General features: G+C 34.3%; 3 protein-coding genes across 4 annotated transcripts; all 3 read left to right on the top strand.

Annotated features, from left to right (window-relative positions):
* Window positions 1–1185: 1185 nt before the first annotated feature.
* Window positions 1186–4100, top strand: LOC131949276 (uncharacterized). The gene is made up of 3 exons (XM_059311093.1): window positions 1186–1314; window positions 3279–3372; window positions 3752–4100. Exons 1-3 carry the CDS (start codon window positions 1236–1238, stop codon window positions 3981–3983), a joined length of 405 nt encoding a protein of 134 aa, XP_059167076.1. The 5' UTR covers window positions 1186–1235; the 3' UTR covers window positions 3984–4100.
* A 2041-nt stretch (window positions 4101–6141) lies between these two features.
* On the top strand, window positions 6142–9883 carry LOC131949274 (uncharacterized). The gene is made up of 3 exons (XM_059311091.1): window positions 6142–6242; window positions 8521–8614; window positions 8988–9883. The coding sequence occupies exons 1-3, from the start codon at window positions 6164–6166 to the stop codon at window positions 9241–9243; spliced, it is 429 nt and encodes a 142-aa protein (XP_059167074.1). The 5' UTR covers window positions 6142–6163; the 3' UTR covers window positions 9244–9883.
* Window positions 9884–12160: 2277 nt separating this feature from the next.
* Window positions 12161–18412, top strand: LOC131949272 (RNA exonuclease 1 homolog). 2 transcript variants are annotated; one of them, XM_059311088.1, is made up of 10 exons: window positions 12161–12231; window positions 12896–13057; window positions 13443–13583; window positions 13769–13882; window positions 14254–14321; window positions 14628–14726; window positions 15868–15983; window positions 16462–16600; window positions 17206–17326; window positions 17551–18412. In XM_059311088.1, exons 2-10 carry the CDS (start codon window positions 12997–12999, stop codon window positions 17640–17642), a joined length of 951 nt encoding a protein of 316 aa, XP_059167071.1. In that variant the 5' UTR covers window positions 12161–12231; window positions 12896–12996; the 3' UTR covers window positions 17643–18412. The 2 variants fall into 2 exon arrangements, with proteins under 2 accessions (XP_059167071.1, XP_059167070.1); XM_059311087.1 differs by lacking the exon at window positions 12161–12231 and adding an exon at window positions 12258–12362.
* The last annotated feature ends 5273 nt before the right edge of the window (window positions 18413–23685 follow it).

Raw genomic sequence — 23685 nt, 5'->3', positions numbered from 1 at the left:
ACATCGTCACAAAAAGCCCCCTAAAATGACGTCACACCTCAACATACAACCCCCCTCAAAATCGTAGTTCAATTTTTCTTAAAACATCGATATTTTTCCAAAATTTTGTCTGAACTCTGTCAAAATAGAGTCCTTAAATAGATTTCTATTGCAATTTATTAAAACAGTTTTCTAAAACGCGAAATAACGTCCATAATTAGTTTTCTAACATTGCTTTATTATAATGCAAAAGTGTGACGTCGCACCATCTGAACCCCCCTCCCTCCCCCTCGTCACACACCGTCACAAAATTACGGCCCCCCCCCCCTCTCCCCTGTGAGTGTGACGTCATTTATGGACGACCCCTTAGTTCAGTTATCGTGAAGTTATCGTCAAGTTTTGTCATCGTCAAGATTATGTATTTTTAAGTACAAAAAATGAACAAAGCGTATTCTACACTTTGCCTGTTTGAATGTATGTTTGAATGTATTAAATATTGATGTATTTTATACTTTGCCTGCCCATTTTAGGCATTGTATACATTACCTAGGAATTCTATAGCATGCCGAATTTTACACTTTGCAGGTAACATATTAAATTAAAGGATGTTTGTTTGACCTTTATGAATATCTACACCTTTCATCCGATACATAGCTAATTATAGTTAATGAATCGATGAGTATCTAACGACACCCTTAGATACTACACAGGGTAGCACCCGAAATATTGCCGATACGCGGTTAAGGGTTATACGTCGCCTTATCTTTCGTATTATATTAAGGGTCAATTTTAGCATAGGTTACCTTAAGAGATCTCTCCAGCTATCGTAAGTCTGAAATTGTATTCAGGTCTAGGATTATTATAAAAATTGCGGTCACTGACAGAAACAACAGCAGAAATAAATAAACTGTGAAAGTTAGGAGAAACACCGAACTATCCCACGAAGGTAAACATTTTTTTTATTATAATTAGACGGTGTTTGCTTTCTAAAAAAAAAAGCGAATGCAACCAAACATATAAAAAACATAAGGTAAATAAGCTAAGTATCAACGTTAACGTTTCGATTTGTAATAGGTTAAACAACGCAAAAATAGACCACCTACTGCTTGAATGTTACAAAGAATGGGTTTTAAATTACTCCAATTAGTTCAGTTGCAGTTTCTCTTTGTACGGGGAGTAGCCTATAAAACTAGGATAGCTAACTCACTAAGTTTAGTATTTTGAATACCAATTGAGGCAGTGGGTGTGTGTGCAGAATGAGGATCTTAATGCAGATTGCTTTGGTTTTTGTGACGATTCTTGCTACAGTACTGGCCGCTGTTTCTTTCACTGCAGGTAAATAATGTCCCTCTTTAGACCTAGCGATACATTGAGCAGATGAAGTATGGTTCATATGTTTCTTGAGTTCGGCATATGAAATTGATAATGTGGACAGAACTAGGCCCACATCCGCGTTTATTTTCCCCAACGCTAGTCAGTTACCCATCAGAGCTGGGTGGACTAAGGAACTAACTATAGTCACAAGTCCGAACCGAGATCCAAACTTGAGATCTTCGGGCTTGCAGCCGAATGCTCTACCATGCCATGCCATCTGTACGCTGTTGCATTGGTAAAGTTTAGAGATTACTGCGTGTCAGAGTTTCTTCCAGGCATCTCTTCGGGGGGGCGAAGCCCCCCCGAAAAATTTTTACCGCCCCCCCGAACGAAATGAAATTTATATAATTTATATAGAAAATATATACTTTTAACAGTGTCCGCCCCCCCCGAAGAAAGTTTACCGCCCCCCCGAAGATTTCAAGTGCCCCCCCCGGAGAAAAAAGTCTGGAAGAAACACTGCTGCGTGTGTGCTCAACGCTAGAAACAGAGCATCTAATATATAAAGCTCAGTTCTGTATGTAATGCATTTGTATGTCGTTGGAAGTGTACGAATTTAAAAGTTAGAAAATTATCGTGCGCATTTGTCTAAATTTATGAGCTAACAAATTACTATTGAAAGTGTTGGGAAATAATTTTCATTTTTCAAATTATAGTAATAATTATCGGCATGTTCATTAAACACAAGTTTTAAAAAAAATATCATCTTTTACAAAAATTCTAATTATGTCTTTATTTAGTCCTATATCACTTACTTCCCTTTGATAAATTAGGAAAAACACAATTACTTCCCTTTATAAAACAATTGCATTTTGTGGAAAAGTATTTACTTTTTAATTACTTTGTTTTGGTGTTGGGAAAAAAAAAATAATTACATAATTAGCGGGGATTGATCAAGTGCAAATGTTGTAGGTATTTTACGGATAAGCTTGGAGTATTAAAATTGTTCATCAAATTGAAACAGGCGCGTTCGTTTAAGTGAGTGCAAAAGACTATGAATAAGTTGGGGTACTATAGTCGTTCATTAAGCTAAAACAGGTGATTCCGCCCCGGGCGTTTATGTTCGCGTTAGTGTTTTCTTTGTGTTTAGGTGGGTTTGCGTTAGTGGTTGCGTTTTGATTTGGTTCGTTTTTGTTCTTTCTTTTTTCGTTTTTGTTTGTGTTTTTTTGTTTGGGTTTGTATTTGTGTTTTTGGTTGGTTTTGCGTTTGGATTTGGTTTGTTTTCGTTTGCTTTTTTCGTTGATTTTTTTTGTTGGTATTGGTGTTTGTGGTTGGGTTTGTTGTTAGGTTTTTGTTTTCGTTTGCTTTTTTGTTTGTTTTTTCTTTGTGTTTGTATTGGTGTTTGTGGTTGTGGTTGGGTTTGTTGTTAGGTTTTTGTTTTCGTTTGTATTTGTAATTGTGTTAGCGTTATGTTTGCGTTTTGTTGTTTTGGTTGGTTGTGGTTTGGGTGGGCAATGCCGGGTTTATGATGATTACTAAACACACAGGTAATGGTCTTTAACAGAAAGGTTTTTCACAGAAGCCAGAACAGGGCCTGGCCGGGACGGCTAGTAGGTTATAAATCAATGTTAGGTTAACGATAGCGCTTTTAAAAACACACAAAATGACTTTAAATAACTTCGTTTTAAATGTAAGCATATTCTTTTTCTTTTTATAATCGGTGTAATTTACACTCAAACACTTATATGCATGCATATATATATATATATATATATATATATATATATATATATATATATATATATATATATATATATATATATATATATATATATAAAACTTTGTTTTTTTTTCAACTAGGATATGTAGAGATTTAATGTTTGTTACTCTTAAGTTGTATTTTCGCACAACTTATGGAAATTATTAAATTTTATGTCAAAGATACTATTGTAGTAGTGTTAAACGTTGGTTGCCTTCCTGACCAGGTCCTTGTTCCAATGGGGTCAAGCCAGGCGGATATTGGCACCAACCTGGCTGTATTAAATGCTACTGTAACAAGGGCGGCTTTAATTGTCTAAGGTAAGTCTTGGATAATGAGTATCGAGTTCGAATCCTGGTTTAAGTAAGTAGAACGGCCCTGAGTCCACCCAACCCTGGTGGGTATTTAACTCACGTTAGGGAAAGCAAAGGCGGTTGGGTATAGTGCTGGCCACACTATCCCTTCAAATATTTAGTTCATTGAAACAGGTAAACTCTACTTCACCAGTCCCATTGACCTACATGTTCGAAAAATACTTTACTTTATACGCCTAAAAATTCGCTGTTAAATGACATTATGCTTAAAGGTGTGTATTGGGAGCGAGAGGATTTTAAACTCTAGTGGCAATGTGCTATAACTCTACTTCACCTTTCCTAAATAAACAATTGAAGCATGTGTTGTCTTTCTCTACTGCCGCAGCTGCGATAGTATACTAATCGTGTACGACAGGAAGAAGTGCTACATGGACACCAACAAGGACGCGACGTACCCCGGCTGCTGTAAGCGTGAAGTGGTGTGCCTAGGTGACAGACGCTTCAGCCGCGCCAAGATGGCCAAAGCTGTGAAAAAATTGGCCGGCAAAAAACTCAAAGAGAGCAATCACCGCCGAGTACAGGGAACGAAAAAAACAACCAGCAAGAGTGAAGGTTGATGAAACAGAAGTGAACTAAAATGTATAGCGAGGATGTTTGTTTTCGTAATCGTTTCCAAGACAATTAATATTTAGCTTCTTTATTGAACAATAAAACTCACGTATGTGAAGATATCACGTTGTCAAAAGTTTTTACAGTTTTGTCCACTAGTTCTATTAATGACATTATTTAAGGGTAAAGAGAGTGGATGTTCATTTTCTTATTTTTAGTGCTTGAACGCATGTCTACCTTTTAATGCGTGTTTATCTTCGTAAAGCTCTCTCATTTAAAAAACATTTTCCCTGTCGTATACCCCTAATATAAAAGTCCTACAATATATGTCACTACTCTCCCAATAGCTATTATGCTTCAGAAGTGTTCAATTGGTTAGATCGCTGTATTGATCACACACCTATTTACTGGTAACTTAACTGTTTCTAAAGCTATGATTTTTGCGGCATTGTACTTTGGTACCTCATTACGCATTTTCCAAATTGTACTTAACAGATCAGTTTAGGGTGGGTTAGGGGGGGGGGGGGAGGTTCAACTTCTTTACCATTGTCCGGTTACTTTAGGTCAGTTATCCTACCCAGTGTATACCTAGGTGTACCATTAGTGTCGCTCAGCACAATTACAGCCTGTCCAATTTTATGTGGTGCAGTGGAGAGGGAGGGATAACAAACTCAGAGTGAACAAAGCGTCACTTTTTAGATGACTGTTCTAAACATACATATACAATTATACATATATACTGAATCAGAAATAGATTTAAATAAGTACAGTGGTATTATGACAGTAAAATGGTTTTACAGAGAGGTCCATGGGGGGGGGGGGGTTTGTAACCTCCACTACGCCATCGCATGGTATACTTGGTACACTATAATAACCTTGTAGTCCTAGTCAGGGTCGGATTGATAGTCAATTAGACCCACCCGGCATAGCGAATTAAAATAGGAAAATACCATAAGCTTTACTACAATGCCAGTTCATACACGAAGTTGGACTTGTTTAAATCTCCACCATAAACTAAATTAAAAACGCAGAAAAAGTAGAAGAAGAAAGACTACAATGACTTTCTTTAAACCTCTTTGTTTTTTTTTTCTTTCTGATATAGCTCACAAACTTTAATCCATAATCTGTTTGTGTTGTATATTTTGTATGAATCGTCAATAATTGAAAACTTATGTAGAATAGTAGCTATTGGGAGAGATGTGACATTTATTGTAGGACTTAGATTAGCTGGTATACAACAGGGAAAAGTTAGAATAGTCAGTTGTGTTAATCATCGATCCTATGGTTGTCGTTTAGGTTAGTCGTAGTGCAAGTTTAGTTTAGTTATCTTCAAGTATTGTCATCGTCAAGTGTAATACATGAACAAAGGGTATTCTACACTTTGCCTGTTTGTTAATGAGCATTCTATAGAATGACTTGGACATGTATGAATATAGATGCATTTCATACTTTGCCTGCCCATTTTAGGCATTGTATACATTACCTAGGAATTCTATGGCATGCCGAATTTTACACTTTGCCGGTATCATATATTAAATTAAAATATGTTTATTTGTTCTTTATGCATTTCTACATCTTGCATCCGATATATAGCTAATTATAGTTAATGAATCGATGAATATCTAATGACACCCTTAGATACTACACGGGTAGTACCTGAAATATTGCTGAGTTCAGGGTTATACGTCGTCTTATCGTTCGTACTATATTAAGGGTCTTGTTTAGCACAGGTTACCTTAAGACATCTATCACAGGTACCGTAATTCTAAAATTGTATTCAGGCTAAGACTAGGATTATTATAATGTTTACGGTCGGTTTTAGCAACAACAGCAGAAATGCTAAACTGTTGAAGTTAGGAAAAACCCTGAAATATCCCACGAAGGTAAAATGATTTATTATTATTAGACGGTGTTTGCTTTCTAAAACAAAGCGAATGCAACAGAAAATATTAAAAAAACATAAACGTAAAGTAAATAAGCTAAGTATCAACGTCAACGTTTCTATTTGTAATAGGTCAAACCACGCAAAAATACGCCGCCTAGTGCTTGATTGGAATGTTACCATGAATGGGTTTAAAATTACACCAATTAGTTAAATTGCTCTTTGTGCAGGGTGTATAAAACCAGTATAGCTAACGCATGAAGTTTAGTTTTTGGAATACCGATTACGGCAGTGGGTGTGTGCAGAATGGGAATCTTAATGCAGGTTGCTTTGGTTTTTGTGACGATTCTTACTACAGGTCTGGCCGGTGTTTCTTTCTCTGCAGGTAAGTAATGTTCTTCTAACTAGCAATACGATGAAATATACTTCGTATGTCTCCCGACCTCGGCATACAAAAGGGATAATGTGGTTGGTACTATGCCGATCCGCCTTTATTTTACCCAACGCTAGTCAGGTCCCCCTCAGAGCTGGGTGGACTTAGGAACGTACAACAGTCACAAGTCCGAACCGAGATCCGAACTCCAGACCGATCGTTCTGCCATTCGATCATGCCATGCCATCTGCGGGCTGTTGCTAATTATAATATTCCATCAATAATTCACGTCTGCGGAATTTGCATTTACATTTTTTTAATTAGCGTGAGTTGAATTTTTTTAAAAAATTACCTCCCCTGACACAATCTTATATATATAATTCTCTTCTGGGATGTTAACGGTAATAGAATGTATACGGTATAGATATAATAGTGATAATCAGTAAAATGGATAAATTCAACCGGTAAGAGGGTCTGAGCCGCTTCTCTACCGGGAATATAGTAAATGTATTTTTAAATGTGTATTCAACTGTCACGTGAACATGGACAGGGTAAAGTAATAATAAAGTTTCAGCAGTTAATGCAGTAATAGTAATAAGTAAACTTAATAGTGGCGAGCTGAAGGTCTGATGACTACGCTACAATTCAATGTGCGCAGTTTACAGCCTTAAAGTAATAACAACCTGGTCCGATGACCTCTTGACTCTGGCAAGGGTTTACGGCCGGTGTATAAAATACTATATCAGGTCCGATGACTACGGGTCAACTCAATGCCCGCAGTATACGGCCTGTAGTAAAATAATAACTATAAGTTACTTAAAAACACAAATTTACTGCAATAGTACAATTTTATTTATTATACTTTTAAAACTTAAACATATTTATTACACATATATTTATGGGTTAGAAACAATGTAGTTATTATAAAATGAGCTAAAATAGATAATACAAAACCATGCACATGGAAGTAGGGCTCGACGGACCGAACGAAAGGATATTTTTGAAAACTTTCTTCGGCAATATTGTTCTAAATTATGGCAGGAATCGATTGGTACATGTTTCAAGTCGCTAAGTGGTCTGGTTGCCGAGATATGGGCCAAAATTTTGGCTTTTCCGGGAAATCCATGAAAGAAGCCCGGAATTTTTATGGCCTATGCTCATCCTCGTAACATGCTTAACATAATTGCTTTTGGAACTAGTCATCGATATTGCTTCGTTGAGGAGGAGATACGACTTAAAGCTGCGGACACCCATCCATCCATTCATACATCCAGAAATGACGGGTTAATAAACGCAATTCTCCAGAATGGAAATTGCGCTAAAAAGCAAACGGACGTATCGTTAAAGCTATAGCCGACAGAAAATTACCTATATAATGCGTTAAACTTTTAAATGGGCAACAAAATATTCGATGGGAGCCCCCATTACTGTTATAAAAAGTAAATAAATCACGTGACGTTACTATAAGCAAAGTCATTGTTCTGAACTTTTATAATTAAAGTAATGTATCTACCAATGAATATATCAATAAATTAATTAACGCCTTTAAATAAATTTGTGACTAATAGTTATGTCAAAAAGAACATTATTCTCTACCTAATTACGTATTTTACAGCTCTACACATAGTCCAGATTCTCTCATGTAACCAAACAGACAAACAAATAAACAAATAAACAAACAAACAAATAAATAAATAAATGAATAAATGAATAAATGAATAGTAAACAAACCTGAGTTTTAGTAGTGTATAGATATGGGAAATGTATAGATTTAACCTATAATTTGTATTTGCAATCTTGCACAAAGTATGGATATTATTAGATTTTATGTCAAAAGTACTCAGTGGCGTCACTCGGTGCGGCAGCTCACGGTGAGACCCCCCCCCCCCCTTAATTTTATCTGTACATTTTGCAGTTGTGTCACCCCCCCCCCCCCCACTGATAAAAGCTTTAAAGTGTTCACATTTAATATTAATGATGTTTATCAATAGTCGGTTGTAAATACAGCTGGGTGTAGCATTATTTTCTCTATAGTTTGTATGTTTACATCATGGTGTCACCCTCTCCCCTTCCCTTCGTTGTCGGTTATCGTAATTATGTATGTAAAATACTTTTTAACTCTTATTAACCATTAATTAAACTGGCTAAAACAACTTATTTATGCTATAAATCTTGCAATTTATTGTCTCGGTGACAACCCACAAAATGTTGTCACCCCGCCTCGCGACGCCTCTGAACGTACTATTATAGTAATTGTATCAGCGTTAAAACTTGTCGCATTCCTGACCAGGTCCTTGTTCCAATGGGGTCAAGCCAGGCGGATCGTGGTACGAACCTGGCTGTATTAAATGTTTCTGTTACAACGGCGGCTTTGAATGTCAAAGGTAAGTCTTGGATAATGAGTCTCGAGTTCGAATCCGGGTTCAAGTAAGCCGAACTGCCCTGAGTCTACTCAGCCCTAATGGATACCTAACTCTTAAGAAAGTAAAGGCGGCTGGGCATTGTGCTGACCACCACACCATCTCTTCACATGCCGAGGTCACTGAAACAGGTGAACTCTACTTCCCCTTGCCAATGAACCGTCAGGTTCGAAAGGGTACTTTACATTATACGCCTAAAAATTCGCTATTTAAAGACATCAAACTCATTGGTCTGTAGTGGGTGAGGATTTTAAACATTAGTGTCGATGTGTTATAACTCTACTTCACCTATCCCTAATAAACAATGAAAGCATGTCTTGTCTCTCTACTGCCGCAGCTGCGGGATAGCGCACATCCAGTACAACAGGAAAAAGTGTTACCTAGAGTCAGACAGGGTCGGGCTGTACCCCAGCTGTTGTCTGCCCGTGGTGGTGTGCCCAGGGGATAGACGCTTCAAACCCGACAAGCTGGCTAAAGCTTTGAAAATATCGGCCAACAAAAAACTTAAAGAGAGCAACCTCCGCCGAGTACAGGCCGCTAAAAAGAAGACAGCAAGGCAAAGAGTGAAGGTTAATGAAACAAAAGTGAACTAAAATGTTTAGCTCGGATATTTGTTTTTATAATCGTTTCCAAGACAATTTAAATTTAGCTTCTTTATTAAACAATAAAACTCTCATATGTGAATATATCACGTTGTCTAACGTTTTAAATGTTTTAAAGTTCTATTAAGCGCATTATTTAAGGGTAAAGAAAGTGGATGCTCATTTTCTTTTTTTTAGTACTTGAACGAACGTCTACATTTTAATGTATGTTTATGTTCGTGACGCCGTCTCACTTAAAAATTTACGTGTTAAGTGTTGAGAACAATTTTAAACATTTAATACAAAGAATAATGTTGAATTTTTAATATAATACAAGGGAGGCAACCAGTAATTAATTTATAAGATTCGTTAAAAATACAAGTTATATAAAAATAAGTTTGTGATCGTATTTTATTAATAAATTTTAAACTTTTAAAATAATATTTGTATCTAACTTATGCATAACAACTGGATTTTGTATTAGTTTAAGTTAAATATGTGTTTTAATTAAAGGATAAAAACACTACTTGCATTTCAATTATATATTTTTAAATACTGTTACAAACTATTCCCAGCAGTACACCTTTGACTAATATGAACTAGTTTCTTTCTTGCCTTTTATATTTAAAAAAAAATATTAATTAATTACAAAGCAATCGAGTTTTCTCAGCTCCTTACCTTTACTCCAACTATTGAACAAATAATATTTGGTGTTAATGAGAATGTGTATCTAAGAAATTATGGGAGAAAGGAAAAATGGATACCAGGTCAAATTGTTCGATGTACAGGACCTGTGTCTTATAAAGTAAAAACAAATGATGGACTTATTGTCCGTAGACATGCAGACCAGTTAAAAATAACTTGTGCAGATAATAAGTGTGAATCTATCAATCCCACCAAATCTGATCAGTTCACACCAACTCAGTTTGTTCCACAACCAAGTTCTGTTGATATGAGTGAACCAAGTTGTCTGGAGTCAGAAAATGTAAATTCTGGAGTTAATGATTTAAATCCTAGACCTCCTGAGATAGAGAATCCAGATGGTCAGAATATTGAGTCACCAAATCAAAGGCCACTGAGAAGGTCAAGCAGGACAATCAAAGTCCCAAATAAGTTAGACCTATGATTTTAAAGGTCAAAAGGACTTTGACATCATTGTTTTGTATCTTGATTATGTTGTAGCATATTGTGCATTGTTTGTAAGGATGTAATCTACCATAGTGTTCATGTTACAATATAATTGGTGATTTTAGGATACTATCAATTGTTCTATTGAGAGATGTGTTATTGTGTTCTAAGGGTAAAGGGATGTAATAGATTGAGATAATTGTGAGGTCAAGGGAACTCACTCTTCTGTATTAGTATTATATTTATATTGTTATCTTGAGTGATGTCCCTTGTGCATTGTACTTCCTCTCCCTCTTTGCATCATGGCTGTCTGTAAATAAAAGGCTGTTAACACCAATGTGGCTCCTCGTCAATCTATAACACCCATAGTTTTTTCAGGCATCTCTTCAGTGGCGGAACTAGAAAAAAAGGGCCACCCCGCAAAATTTTTTTTAGCCCCCCCCCCCCCAATATAAATATACAGGCATATATATATATATATATATATATATATATATATATATATATATATATATATATATATATATATATATATATACAAACACAAAATACGAACATAGGATACTCATTGCTGGCCTGTTCGAGTTTTTGAGAAATACGTGGGTTTATTTTTAATTAAAACAAATTACGACATCATGTCATGTGTATAAGTGCATTAGTCTGTTTAGTGAAAATAAGTTTTATATTATCTCTGCCGTAAGACTTCGAACCTTTAATCGGTCAAAAGAATATAAAACATGAAAGCTTTCTGTAAATAATGGTGTCTCGTGTCATGTTTATTTTTATGTTTTTTTGTATTTATATTACTAATTTTAAATACATTTCCTTTTTACACAGTGTCATTCTTTAGTAAGAAATTTATAAACAAAAAATAATAAAGAGAAGTAATTACTTTTTAATTTGTTTAGTACAAATCTATTAAAATGAGCTTATGAGCATCACTATTTGACTATTTGAAAAAGGGAAATAAGTCATGGAAGTGGTTTGAACGTTAGCTTATCTTTGATAAGTTTGATCGTAGAAGAAAGAGGACTCGGCTTTCACAGTGGTTTAAAAACGAAGGAAAAATGAGCGTGGGGTGGTGTCTATAGAATAAAGATAATCCAACCGCAGCTACGGTAATCTTTTTTACAAAACAAACATCAAGTCAAAAATGCAAGAAAATTATTTTTTTTTAACTATAAAATTTTTTTTATGTTCGGCCGTGGGCCCCTAAATGTCGTGCCCCCCCCCCCCCCCCCCCCGCATTGCGGGGTCTGGCGGCACTATAGTTCCGCCCCTGCATCTCTTCGGCTGGAAAAAAGGGGGGGGGGGCATCATTTTTTTATGAGCACGATTCATAAATGGGTCATCCAAATAGGACGTCACGATTTTTTAAAAAATGCCCCCCCCCCCCCCCGTTAAATATTCACAAAAAGCCAGATTCCATCCCAAAAATGACGTCACACGTCAGCCTACAAATCTCCTCAAAATATTTATATTTTAAAAAATCCAGTCATTTTAGTTCTTTCTATATTAATTTATTAGCTCAGTTAACATTGGGGATATTAATGCATTTCTATTACAATTCATAAAGAAAAGCCTTTTAGAAACGCGAAATAGCGGCTAAAATTCAGTTTCTAACATTATTTTTAAAATTAAAAAAAAAATGTCACACCGTCTGGAGTTGTCGTTTAACAGAAAATGACTCAAATTCCACTACTCAGTACGAGAATTTCAATTGAGATCTAGAAAGAGGGAATTCCCAAAATTACTGCGTTTCTGGTAAGTTTTAGTTTCGGTTTCTTATCAAGGTATTATGATTGATATGTGAATTGTGTGAATCGCTATAGGTAACAGTCGACTGGATATGTTATAAAACACATTTTAAAGGTAACATAATTATAATTATATAGTAATATATAGGCCTATATTTTTTTTTTAAATAGCTCAGTCAAGAGTTAAGTCCGTTTGGATACAGTTACTTCCCTTTGAATGCATCATCTTTTTATTAGGCTTAACAGGTAAGATACTTTTTATATTAAATGTTGCCATCCTTTTATATTTTTATTTTAGATTTTAAAATTCAGCAGTTTAGACACAACTAAATGAAGCAGATTTTAAGTCAAATTAAGTAGAAAGATAAGCCTTTTATTTGGTTTACATTTAGATATGAAGCGTTATTTATTAATATTTATTATTTAATAGTAGAAGTATACCCTAGCCCCTAGACTCTAGACCCTAGAGAGTCTAGACTTATCCTACTTCTACTACTACTAGGGACCTAGAGTTGTTGGCCTATCTGTGGAGCATCATTGATTCATTATTATAGCAATCTGATACAGTATAGATCTACTAGTAGTAAGCCAAAACCAAAAATACTGGGTTTTTTTTTTAAATAAAAATTTACGTTCTAGTGAATTGATTTACTATCTACTTGCAGGACAATTATTAATTACATAAAAACATTTCTATAAAACTTCAAACCTAATTACTGATTACCCAGCTCCTCAAAAGATTATTTACACACATACTAAACATTAATTTCTTTACTTAGCCCTTCCAGAGATTGCCAGGAAAGTTAATGAATCACCTCCGTTACCCTGCCCACACCTGTAAGCTGTGTGAGTGTGACATCTCTGCTGTACTGAGTTAAAAATGTCAGTCTCTAAATCACAGTGTCAGCTTTCAGATAGTGAGAGCTTGACAAATTTCACAGGTATGTTATACAATATCCACACCTTTCACATGTATGATATACAATATCCACACCTTTCACAGGTATGATATACAACATCCACACCTTTCAATTGTCGGATACACAATATCCACACCTTTTACATGTGTGATACACAATATCCACACATTTCTAAGTATGATATTAAATATCAATACAACTTAAACATATTATTTTTTACAATTTGCATACCTTAATTAATTGTATATAATTTTTTTCATATGAATACCATTCACTAAAAAAAATTCTTATAAGCAATATTTTTTTTCAAATCTTGCTTGAAATATTTGCTTAGGCCCATTCCTAATGTTGATTTTTTTATTAACACAATTTCTCAATTAATTACACAATGTTAAAATGTTTTTAGGTAAAGAGTTGTATGACAGACTAAGCAAGTATATTCTGACAGAGGAGCAGCTACGTGCCAATGGCTACCCACGTCCATGTGAAGATGGCAGCAGTAAAGTTGTGTTTTATAAAGAAGAATTTAAAGATAATCTTTTGAAAGGTTAGAGAAATAAAATGACATTGTAATTATGTAAACCGTACTTGCTATTTAAACAGTATTAATTAGCAAAAAAATGTAATTCATTTGTTAAAAGAAAAGATAAAAATTATGATTCTTAGTTGAGTAATGATGCTTATATGTGTAAGAATCTTATTTTAAAATAACTGATATTTTTATCCTTGTAGAAAATGAAAGAACCTGCACGCGTTGTGGCAAAAGATACGCTATAGCATTAGATGGCAGCCCAGCTACTGTAGAGAGGTGTATATACCACTTTAGCAATGCTCGCAAACAGAGAGGTGATTTATAAACCCTGGAAGTGGATTGGGTGTATAGATATCTCTCTATTACAAGTTTACTAAAAAATAAAAATTGCAGTTTTACATGTAGATTTTTTTATGTCAAACAATATTTATTCTTAACTGTTTGAATGACTTTACAAAATTTTTCTGACAATATCAAAATAGTTTTCCCCACACAATTAAAAAAACTTGCATTATTTATTCTGGGTCATAAATTAGCTTTACTACTTCAAATTACAAATGACAAAAACACTAAAAGAAAATGTTTTCTTCTATGAATCTTAATTGAAAAAAATCACTTTAAAATATTAGTTTTCTGCTAATTAATCAACCTGAATTATCTAAGTAGCTGTAAATTTGGTTGACAGGTTCCTCAGTCTACCTTTATCCTTGCTGCAATGCTAAAGTTGGAAGCAGTGGATGTCAAGTGGCTGAAGTAATATTTTTTCTTCTTTTTTTTTTTTATCACATTACTCTTATGTTTATTTTTTTATATATTTGATATTTATCCCATTTCATTATAATATAATTTTAAATGTGGAACAAAACACATAATTGTTATATTTTCTTCAATCATTAACATATTTGTACATAACTTTTTAAAATATTAGAGAGGGCATGATCAATTCATTAGTAATTTTAACATCATTACTATCATCAATTGAAATCAATCACGTTTCTAAAAAAATATTTGTTTCAATAGTTTTGTGTTCAAACTTTTTTTTTCTTTTGTTCCTGTTAGAACCATGTTCATGACAGCAACAAAACAGATGATTTGACCGGTTATGTGAAAACTCGCCCTGGGCAAGACCATCACATATATTCTCTTGACTGTGAAATGGTAAATGGAAATGGAAAAGAAATATTTACATATAAAGAAATTTTATTTTACTAAACATGTTTATAATGTTGGTATAAAAGGCTGTAACCAAATCAGAACATTTCTATATTTCTTTTATTTTTTATTTACACTAATAGTAAATGATATTATATTATAAATAATATTTGTTTTAGAATGAACTTATTTTATGAAAAGCTTTTTATCTTGTAAATTTAGACCCTTATCTCGGGCAGATGAGGCTCGTTAGCTGGGGACAGCCACTCTTCTAGGAGAGACAACTCCAAAATTAAACAACTGCTGCCTTGTAGTTTGTTCTTGGTTGGACAAAGGCTATGGAAGCAAATCCAAAAAGAAAAGCAGGCTGAAATCGGAGTCAATGGCCTCAATGGCGCATAACCAATTGACACGTAACGCTTAATTGTGTTGGAGGCGTGGTCGAGTCGGCAAAAAGCTCATGGTTGATAAATTCGAACAAAGTCTCGAGTTCAAACCCACTGGCAGATAAATCTCGATCCCCTTCAACACTAATAATTAAGAACGAAGAAGAAGAAGAAGACCCTTTTTGGATCATGTTGATTCTTTATAGTAAAACTTCCCCCAATCATAATTTTTTTTTTTAAATGTAGTGTTTATGGTTTGTAAATTCATATGCAGGATCACCTGATCATTGTAGAATGTTTTTTTAACATCACAAATAAAATCTTGGCCTATGTGGTAGATTTTAAATAACACTATGGCTCACTTGAGGAAAGTTAATATACAACTTAAATAGGTCTATTTCTCAAAGAGTAACTTAAGGCAAGGGAGGTAAAAAGGATTAATAGAATACAGAAACTGTAGTTGCTGTTCCTGGTTGTTCAGAAGTTAAATGGCATTCTATCTTATTTATTTTTTAAAATCATTGCTTATGCTATATCTCCATTCTCATTTGATGTATTTATTATTTGATTACTTATTAAAAAACAATGTTCTTGAAAAATGTTTTACTAAGAAAATTAATTAAATAAAGGAATAAACATTCACATGATAATGCAATTTCTTGTGCCACTTTTCTAAAATTTGGTCTAATACCCTCTATCATTGTACAAGATTTCATATTGTTTGTTTGTTTGATATCTTTTCGCATCCTACTTTGGAACAGGTTTACACAAAAGCTGGAATGGAATTGGCTCGTGTGACTATCATTGGTGAGGACTGTGAAATAGTTTATGAGAAGCTGGTGAAGCCATACACAGACATCATTGACTACAACACAAGGTAAACTGTTATGCAAGTTATGATGGATGAAACCAGACACTGTTTCTAGTGCTCTGTGTTTTGTAAACTCTAATATTTATGGCGAAGACTGTACCAAGACTAAAGTGAAAAAATAATATTCATTGCTTGCAAATTATTTTTTTTTAAATCTAATAACTAGACTATCTCTTATAAAACACAAAAACTTCTTCTTTCAACTTGCCAGTTAATAAATTTCTTATATCACGAAATTTAGAGACACCATTACAATTTTTTTTTATAAATCTCTGTTTTATACTGCACACTAATGATGTTATCATATTTTTTAAAAATTTACTATGAGACTTCCAAACGCAAAACATATTTAAGTTAAAGAGCTGAATAATATCTTATAAGGAAGTTAATCTTATAAACCCTATCAACTATTTTTTTTGGTTTTTGGATACCACCAAACACACCTTGCATGTAATGGTAAGCTAATTTATTCTGTTGACCTCAGGTTCAGTGGTCTCACAGCAGCAGATATGACAGGGGCAACAACTGCTCTACATGATGTCCAGGCTGACATGTTGACCATGATATCAGATAAAACTATCCTCATTGGTCATAGTCTGGAGAGTGATTTTGTTGCCCTTAAGGTATCTCTCACTCAGATTGTATCATTGAACATAAATGTTGACCAAAGTACTAATTCTTAAAGTTAGTTCCTATCTTGATTTTTAAAAATATTATTGAGTCCACCAAGCTTAGTAACTCACCTGGTATAATATAGGAAAAGAAAAGGTGGTAAAAAGTTATAGAGATCATACAATCACTTAATTTAAGTTAAATTCTGCTACCTCTAGGTATACTCAAACTGTCCATTTTATCGTTGCTTAATGTAATTTAGTGAAAATATTAATTATAGAGTGAAATAATTAGCAACAATAACAAATATTAATATTCCCATAAAAATATGAACTCGATCTGTCCATTAACTTAACCTTGGTTTCATTCAATGTATATGACTAGTCCATTTTATAGTAACTTGGTTTAATTCAATGTAAATACAAATTATAGGGTGAAATAATTAGCAACAATTACAAATATTAATATTCCCATTAAATATAAACTCGACCTGTCCGTAAATTTTAACTTGGTTTCATTCACTGTATATGACTAGTGATTATAGAGTGAAACAATCAGCAACTATAGCAAGTATCCATTACAATCTGATGATTCTCTTATTTTCCTTCTACACTAGTTGATACACAGTACAGTTGTGGACACATCCCTTGCCTTCCAACCCCCACGAGGTTTAACCTTCAAGAGATCCCTGAAGAACCTTGTTGAAGAAAAGCTACACAAAAGTATTCAAGCAGATGGTAAGTAGTCTGTTATTTGTCACTTCAATACATTAGATGGTATATGATTCAGAAACAATGTCCTCCAATTGGTTAAACATAAAACTAGAAAACACCCAATATGAGTATGTGAATATTTTCCTAAACCACATTATAAAATGTTATGTCATAAATTAATTAAAGGAATTAATTTTTTGCAATGTTGACTAGTTTTTATTTTCTTACAACTTTATTTTCTGATGAAGGTCACGACAGTAAAGAAGATGCTGTGGCCTGCATGCAGCTGATGCTTTACAAAGTTAAAGAGGATGCTAAAAGAGATATCAAGAGGGTTTAATCACCAAAGAATGTAGCCTTTATCTTGTTATATTTAATTCTTCTGTGATTTAATTATCTAAATTGTATTACCAAAGAAGTATTAAATTTGTAAATTATCAATATGAGATTTTATTTTAAAAACAATGTTAATACTTATTTACTTACATTAAAAATAAAATGTGTAATTGATAGTGGAATTTGTAATTTTCTATTAAAAAAATAGTAATATTTGAGTAGTTTTATTTTTAGACATTTAACTGGTATGTTTAAGCAAAATGTTCATTACCAATCAATAATTAGAATCAAAACCAAAGCAAACCAATTTTTCAGCAGTCTGAAGATTCAGATCCAATCCACCAACCATAGTTTCCACCTATTAAATAAAAATTGGAGGATATGGGGCAAGAAAACTAATTTTAGAATTATTTTAATCCAAAATTTCTTGAAACTATAGCAATGTTAATTTAAAAGCCATGGATTTAATTTTTATCATATAATCCCTTTAATAACTAAAATAAACAAAAATTTAGAATTTAACAAAAACGATTTTCTTATTAAAATTGTGTGTATTTGTAACAACTTGAAATTAATTGACTGATTAAAATTTTTAAAAATATTTAACTTAATGGTCTACAAAAGTAAAACAATAAAGAAACCAAGTTTACTAAATAATAACTAACAATTTATTAGTATAGGCAATATTTTTTCTGAACTACTTTTTATTTTACAATGGTTTTTTGTTACCTTTTCATACTATATGCTTTATTTTAACATACATTTTAAGTAATCAAATAGGCCTGCTGTGATTTTTACACTTATTTGTACTTTCGTTTTTGTGTGATGAAAAAACCACCCATACTGATAATTTATATTACATCATATTTACATATATATTTTTTGTTTGTTTTACTTTACATGTTGGTTGATTTAAAAAGCTTGCTTGTATCAAGAATAAACATTTTAATTATTTGAGGTGTATTAACTACAAACCAAAAGTAACATTTACTTAAAATATCAAAGGAAGAAGTAAAGCTTTGTGGCGGTGAAGCGATTTGGGGGGGGGGGGGGGGACGTGTGCAATATTAAGACCGGCTTCTAAACCAGTATATTGAAAACATGTCCCCACATTAAAAAAAAATACGCTAAATTTCATGGCGCTGAAAGAGGAATATTCCAGAAAAGTCGGTAGGCTGGACTGGTTGCGACTCCTGGCAAGTGGCATTTAATATTTTCTCTTTGGAAGGAGGTCACTCTACAACATTAAACAGCCTAGAACACTAGATGTCAGATTTTTTAAGATTATTTGAGACGGGTCTGGGACATAACTGTCTATAAATCAACACCCAATCCATGGTCATTCCCCCACCCCTTACATGTAGAACAGAACTCTGCTGGAATTATAATCATATATCGAGCCAGACACAGCGGCCGAAAGTGTCCCGCGACCCCATTAGAATTAAAAAGCCGATATTAGTATGCAAATTAATAAGCACTAAAATAAGATGTTCTAGGAGACTTTCAATATTAACTACTCTTGATAACTGTTTTAATACGATGAGTAAAATTGCATGCTATTTACTAAACATTCGCTGTTAAGTTTTTGTTAACGCCAACCTATGTCATTATCAACATTCAATTTATTTCTTAATTTTGTTTTTAATCGGAGAATAGTGTCGAAAATCTATTCTAGAAAAGTCAATTTTACGTTTGGGTATGAATGGTGAATACTACACCAAAATTGTGCCTGCAGTTTTTCGTCTAACGCGGAATCATTCTGCAAATTAAAGAATTCAACTTGTAATTCATCGGGAAAGCTGGCAACATCAAGGGAAGAAGAGAATGGGTAATACGTCAATGCAGATTCTACTTTCAGAGAAATAGCGCCGCAGTTCGTTATCAAGAGATTCAAGATGCCCAGAAATTGCTTCTTTCAAAATTTTAATTATCTCACAATCAGATTCATCTACCACACTGCAGAGTTTCTCAAATTTTCAATATTTCCAAGATTTATTTTCTTCGCCAATTTTGCAGCTTTGATAAAAATGTCCCGAGATTATCACGAAAAGAGATAACATTCGTTCATTTTCCCTGAAGCTTCAGGCTAAGCTTATGTTGATGTTCGAATATATCTGCTAGGTAAGATACTCTCTCCAACTACTCTTTGTCGTTTTAAGTATACCAAAATGTCTTGTTTCTTTTGCACTTCCAAGAACAATTTGATTTCAGATTTCAATTAAAAAACACGATTAACATTTTGTTTGACAGCCAGCGTACTGTAGTGTAGAAAAGCAAAACCTCGTGATCTATATTAATGTCGTTGCTCAGTTTTTTGAAGGCCCCAGATTTAATATAATTTACAACTTTTACTAGCAATGGAGTCGAAAGCGTTTTGATGGCGAGGGCATACTGGTGAATCATGCAGTGTTTTAATCATCCAGTTTCAAAAAACGTATTTATTTTCCCATGCTATATTTAAAAAATAGCAACTCTTCTTTGCTATCATCTGAATGAATATAAAAAAGACAAGCAACTGCGAACACAAACTCACGTCTGTTGATTTATCAACTTGAAGAGCAAACAATTGTGAACGCTTGTTTTCAATAAAATGTGTTATTTAACATCTACGGACATATCTGCTATAAGCCGCTGAATAGTATTATTAGACAGAGATATTTGTTGCATCTTTACTGCACTGGAATCCCCAAAAATTAACTTCACCATCTTCAACATGCCGGGTTTGATGAGATTTTGATCCTATTGTGTTGGGTTTTTTATTTTTTTGCTTGGCATTTTCTATCGTGACTTCATTTGATGCTTTCATTAATGCTGTGTTTCCTTGGTGAAAACTTTGTGTTCAATCAAGTCTCTGACGTTTGCAACTAGCTTCACGCGGACGAAAAACTCCTTATCTTTTTTTGGTGTGTTCCGAATGACTCGTCACAAAATGACGTTTTAGTTTGGAAGGTTTCACAGACTCATGACTAAGAACAAGTTTGCACAGTACGGATTGCTCTTTCTCTATTCCATTACCAGTGATGTCAGTAAAGCCAAGATATTTTTTCTAAATATTTATGTTTTGTTTTTCATTGCTAAGGTTTAGTATACCAGTTGGCGACCCCCCCCCCTCATAAAGCCCTTCGCAACCCCCGGGGGGGGGGGGTCGCGACCCCCAGTTTGGGAACCCGTGCAATAAAGTAAGTAGGTTTCTTATCTGATCGCCTGAAAAGCGTGCCTAAAATGAAATGTACACAAAGTTGTTTATTGATTTGAGTGTGAAGGTCTATTTGTGCGTGTGTGTGCTTGTGCTCTGAATGTATATGTGTATGCGTCTGTGTTTACGTGTATGACCGCGTCTGTGCGTTTTTGTCATCATCATCTTCATTTTCCGTTCGTGCCAAAGAGACGCGGAGCAGATGATTTGGGGGGTCATCTGCTTCAGAGACCTGGGCATATGAACGTGTTAAGTAACCTACCCATCAGAGCTGGGTGGACTCAGGGACGTTCGGATTCGGGTTAGCAGTCTAGCGCTCTACCGCAGGGCCACGCCGTCACATGCCGTGCGTTTTTGTGATTGCTTCAAAAGATTACATTTCACCTATCTCACAATTACAAAACATTTCATACAGCTATGCATGAATGCACAAAGAACGAATACTGATAACACGGTCTGGACTATCTACAATGGGTCTGCAAATGATCTAATTCGACCCAAAAATATTTTGGGAATAAACAAAAATGATACAAAAATATAACAAAGAAAAAACTGAAGAAATATAAATATCTTCTATTTATATAATTCTCTACGTAGACACCACCACGCACGCAAGCCGACTATCTACCCCTCCTCACGTCCCTCGCTCTTCATGCATGAGCAACATACCATATCGCTATCACACTCACCCACACCAGTCTGGTGAGCTGTGGTTCACGCCAAATGTTTACAATCGTAGAGCCGGGTTGAATTAGTGACGCCTATTAAGGCAGAAAAAATATTTTTAAACCATTTGAAAGTATTGAGAGGTAACAAGTTTTGCTTGGTCTTTTCATTGTCGTCTGTAAACTGTCGTCACGCACTGCTGCTTTCACGGAGGGGGTGGGGGGGGGGGGGGGAAGGATAATCGCCTTCCACGAGCTACTGATAGTGCTTTAAAGCAAAATATTTTCAGTGGCAGCATTGGTAGTGTCGAATTCGCAAATTATGAATTACTTAAAAGTAGAGGATAAAACCAATAAATGGCGGTGTATGCTACGCCGCGGGTCGGCTCGTGAATATGATAAGATTAAAAATAATAATACTGAGGCATACATTTTATAATTCTAATAATCTAAGCGTTTTATACCCGTGGAATCGATTCGCTTGATTATATCGTTACAATAAAAACGTATCCAACGATAACAATTTTTTTTTTCTCAGATAGTTTGGAAAAATTTGATTAAGACAAGAGATTTTAACTAACTGAAAGAAGAAACAAGTTGTACGGGACAGAGAAAATTATTTTGAGAACCGCTACTAAGGGATAAAAATAGAGCATTATACAACCCGGGTGAATGCGCAAGGTGTCCTTTTAAACGCAGCGTGTTATTTTTCAGAAATAACTCAGATGCTACCAATTCAGCTTGAATGTGCAGAATGTTTTGTTTTGCTCAATCGTTTCAGTGCATTCTTGAAATTGTAAAGACATTTCGATGATCTTGGTAGATATATAATGAGCTGATCAAACGGAGAAGTTAAAATTTAAGGACATGACGAGAATTGTAAGTAGAACGTGTAGGCTTGTAATACCCATTAACGTTTTTTTTTAATCTACGTTTACTAAAATAATTATTTAAGACATACTTTTTCACCCCCATGAACAAGGTACATTAAACCATGTTAAAAATATAGTATATATACTCTAATATATATATATATATATATATATATATATATATATATATATATATATATATATATATATATATATATATATTTATTTATTTATTTATTTATATATGGATCTCTTTTGCTTAATATACAGCCATGGCGTCGTTGAAATAATTTCAACAAGTATGCTATTTGATACTCTGTTATGACACTATTACCCGAAGCGTCAGGCTTGCCTTCCCTCCTTGGAATATGATGCCATTAACGAATGACCCGAATACGGAGTGGTCTAGGGAATAAGTATTCCCGGCATGTGTGTCGGTAGTATTTCTGACCTGGTTCTTAGCCAACATAGTTATTTCTAAGTAATAAATTGCATCAAAGCGAGATAACAGATATCGGTAACGTGACTGATATTTTATATCGTGGAACCCTCGAGGTCACAAGACACATATGTTACTGGTGCGCGTTGATTGTGTTTACATTCCGTGACGAACATTCTTTTTATTTCTATATCTTTGCCCAGCAGTCGGCTTGTGAATGTGGTGATGGTACGGCGTGTGATGACTTTCTAAATACGGCACTTACGTTAAGAACCACTGGTCTAGACGATGATTTTAGACATTCTTTATTCAAGATGAATGTGTTAAAAGCTATAGTTTACCCAGGATCCTTGTCACGAACAGCAATTGCATTGAAATTTAGAAAATGGAACCCCATTATCGTCGTGTTTGGCGGAAATCGTTACTATGACGTTTCAATTATACTTTTTCTAAAACAATGTTTTATTTGAATTGTATTTTAAAACGTTTTTTTTATTACAGGCACCTCACTACGTTTCAACAGAACCAATGGACTTTTGCAGTACAAATACCATCAACGTATCAACGACGACGGCCTCTGAACGACAACATAACTAAAACATTGTTAGAATAACCGAATATGGAATATGATCCGGTCTTCAACTACGCCATTGGAGATCAGACCACAAATACCATCAACGTATCAGCGACAACGGCCTTTGAACGACAACATAACCAAAACATTGTTGGAGCAACCGAATATGATCCGGTCTTCAACTACGCCATTGGGGATCAGACCACATTTTATAACTTAAAAAGCGTATTGCCTTATAATCCAACACCGAAAAGTATATTGACATACGATCCCAAGGAAAACTTTCTCATCAACAGACAAC

This window comes from Physella acuta, unplaced genomic scaffold, assembly GCF_028476545.2.
Source record: "Physella acuta isolate Inbredline_101_S28 unplaced genomic scaffold, ASM2847654v3 ptg000685l, whole genome shotgun sequence".
NCBI lineage: Eukaryota > Metazoa > Mollusca > Gastropoda > Physidae > Physella > Physella acuta.
The sequence above is the reverse complement of the archived record's forward strand: the minus strand, read 5'-3'. Positions and strand labels throughout refer to the sequence as shown.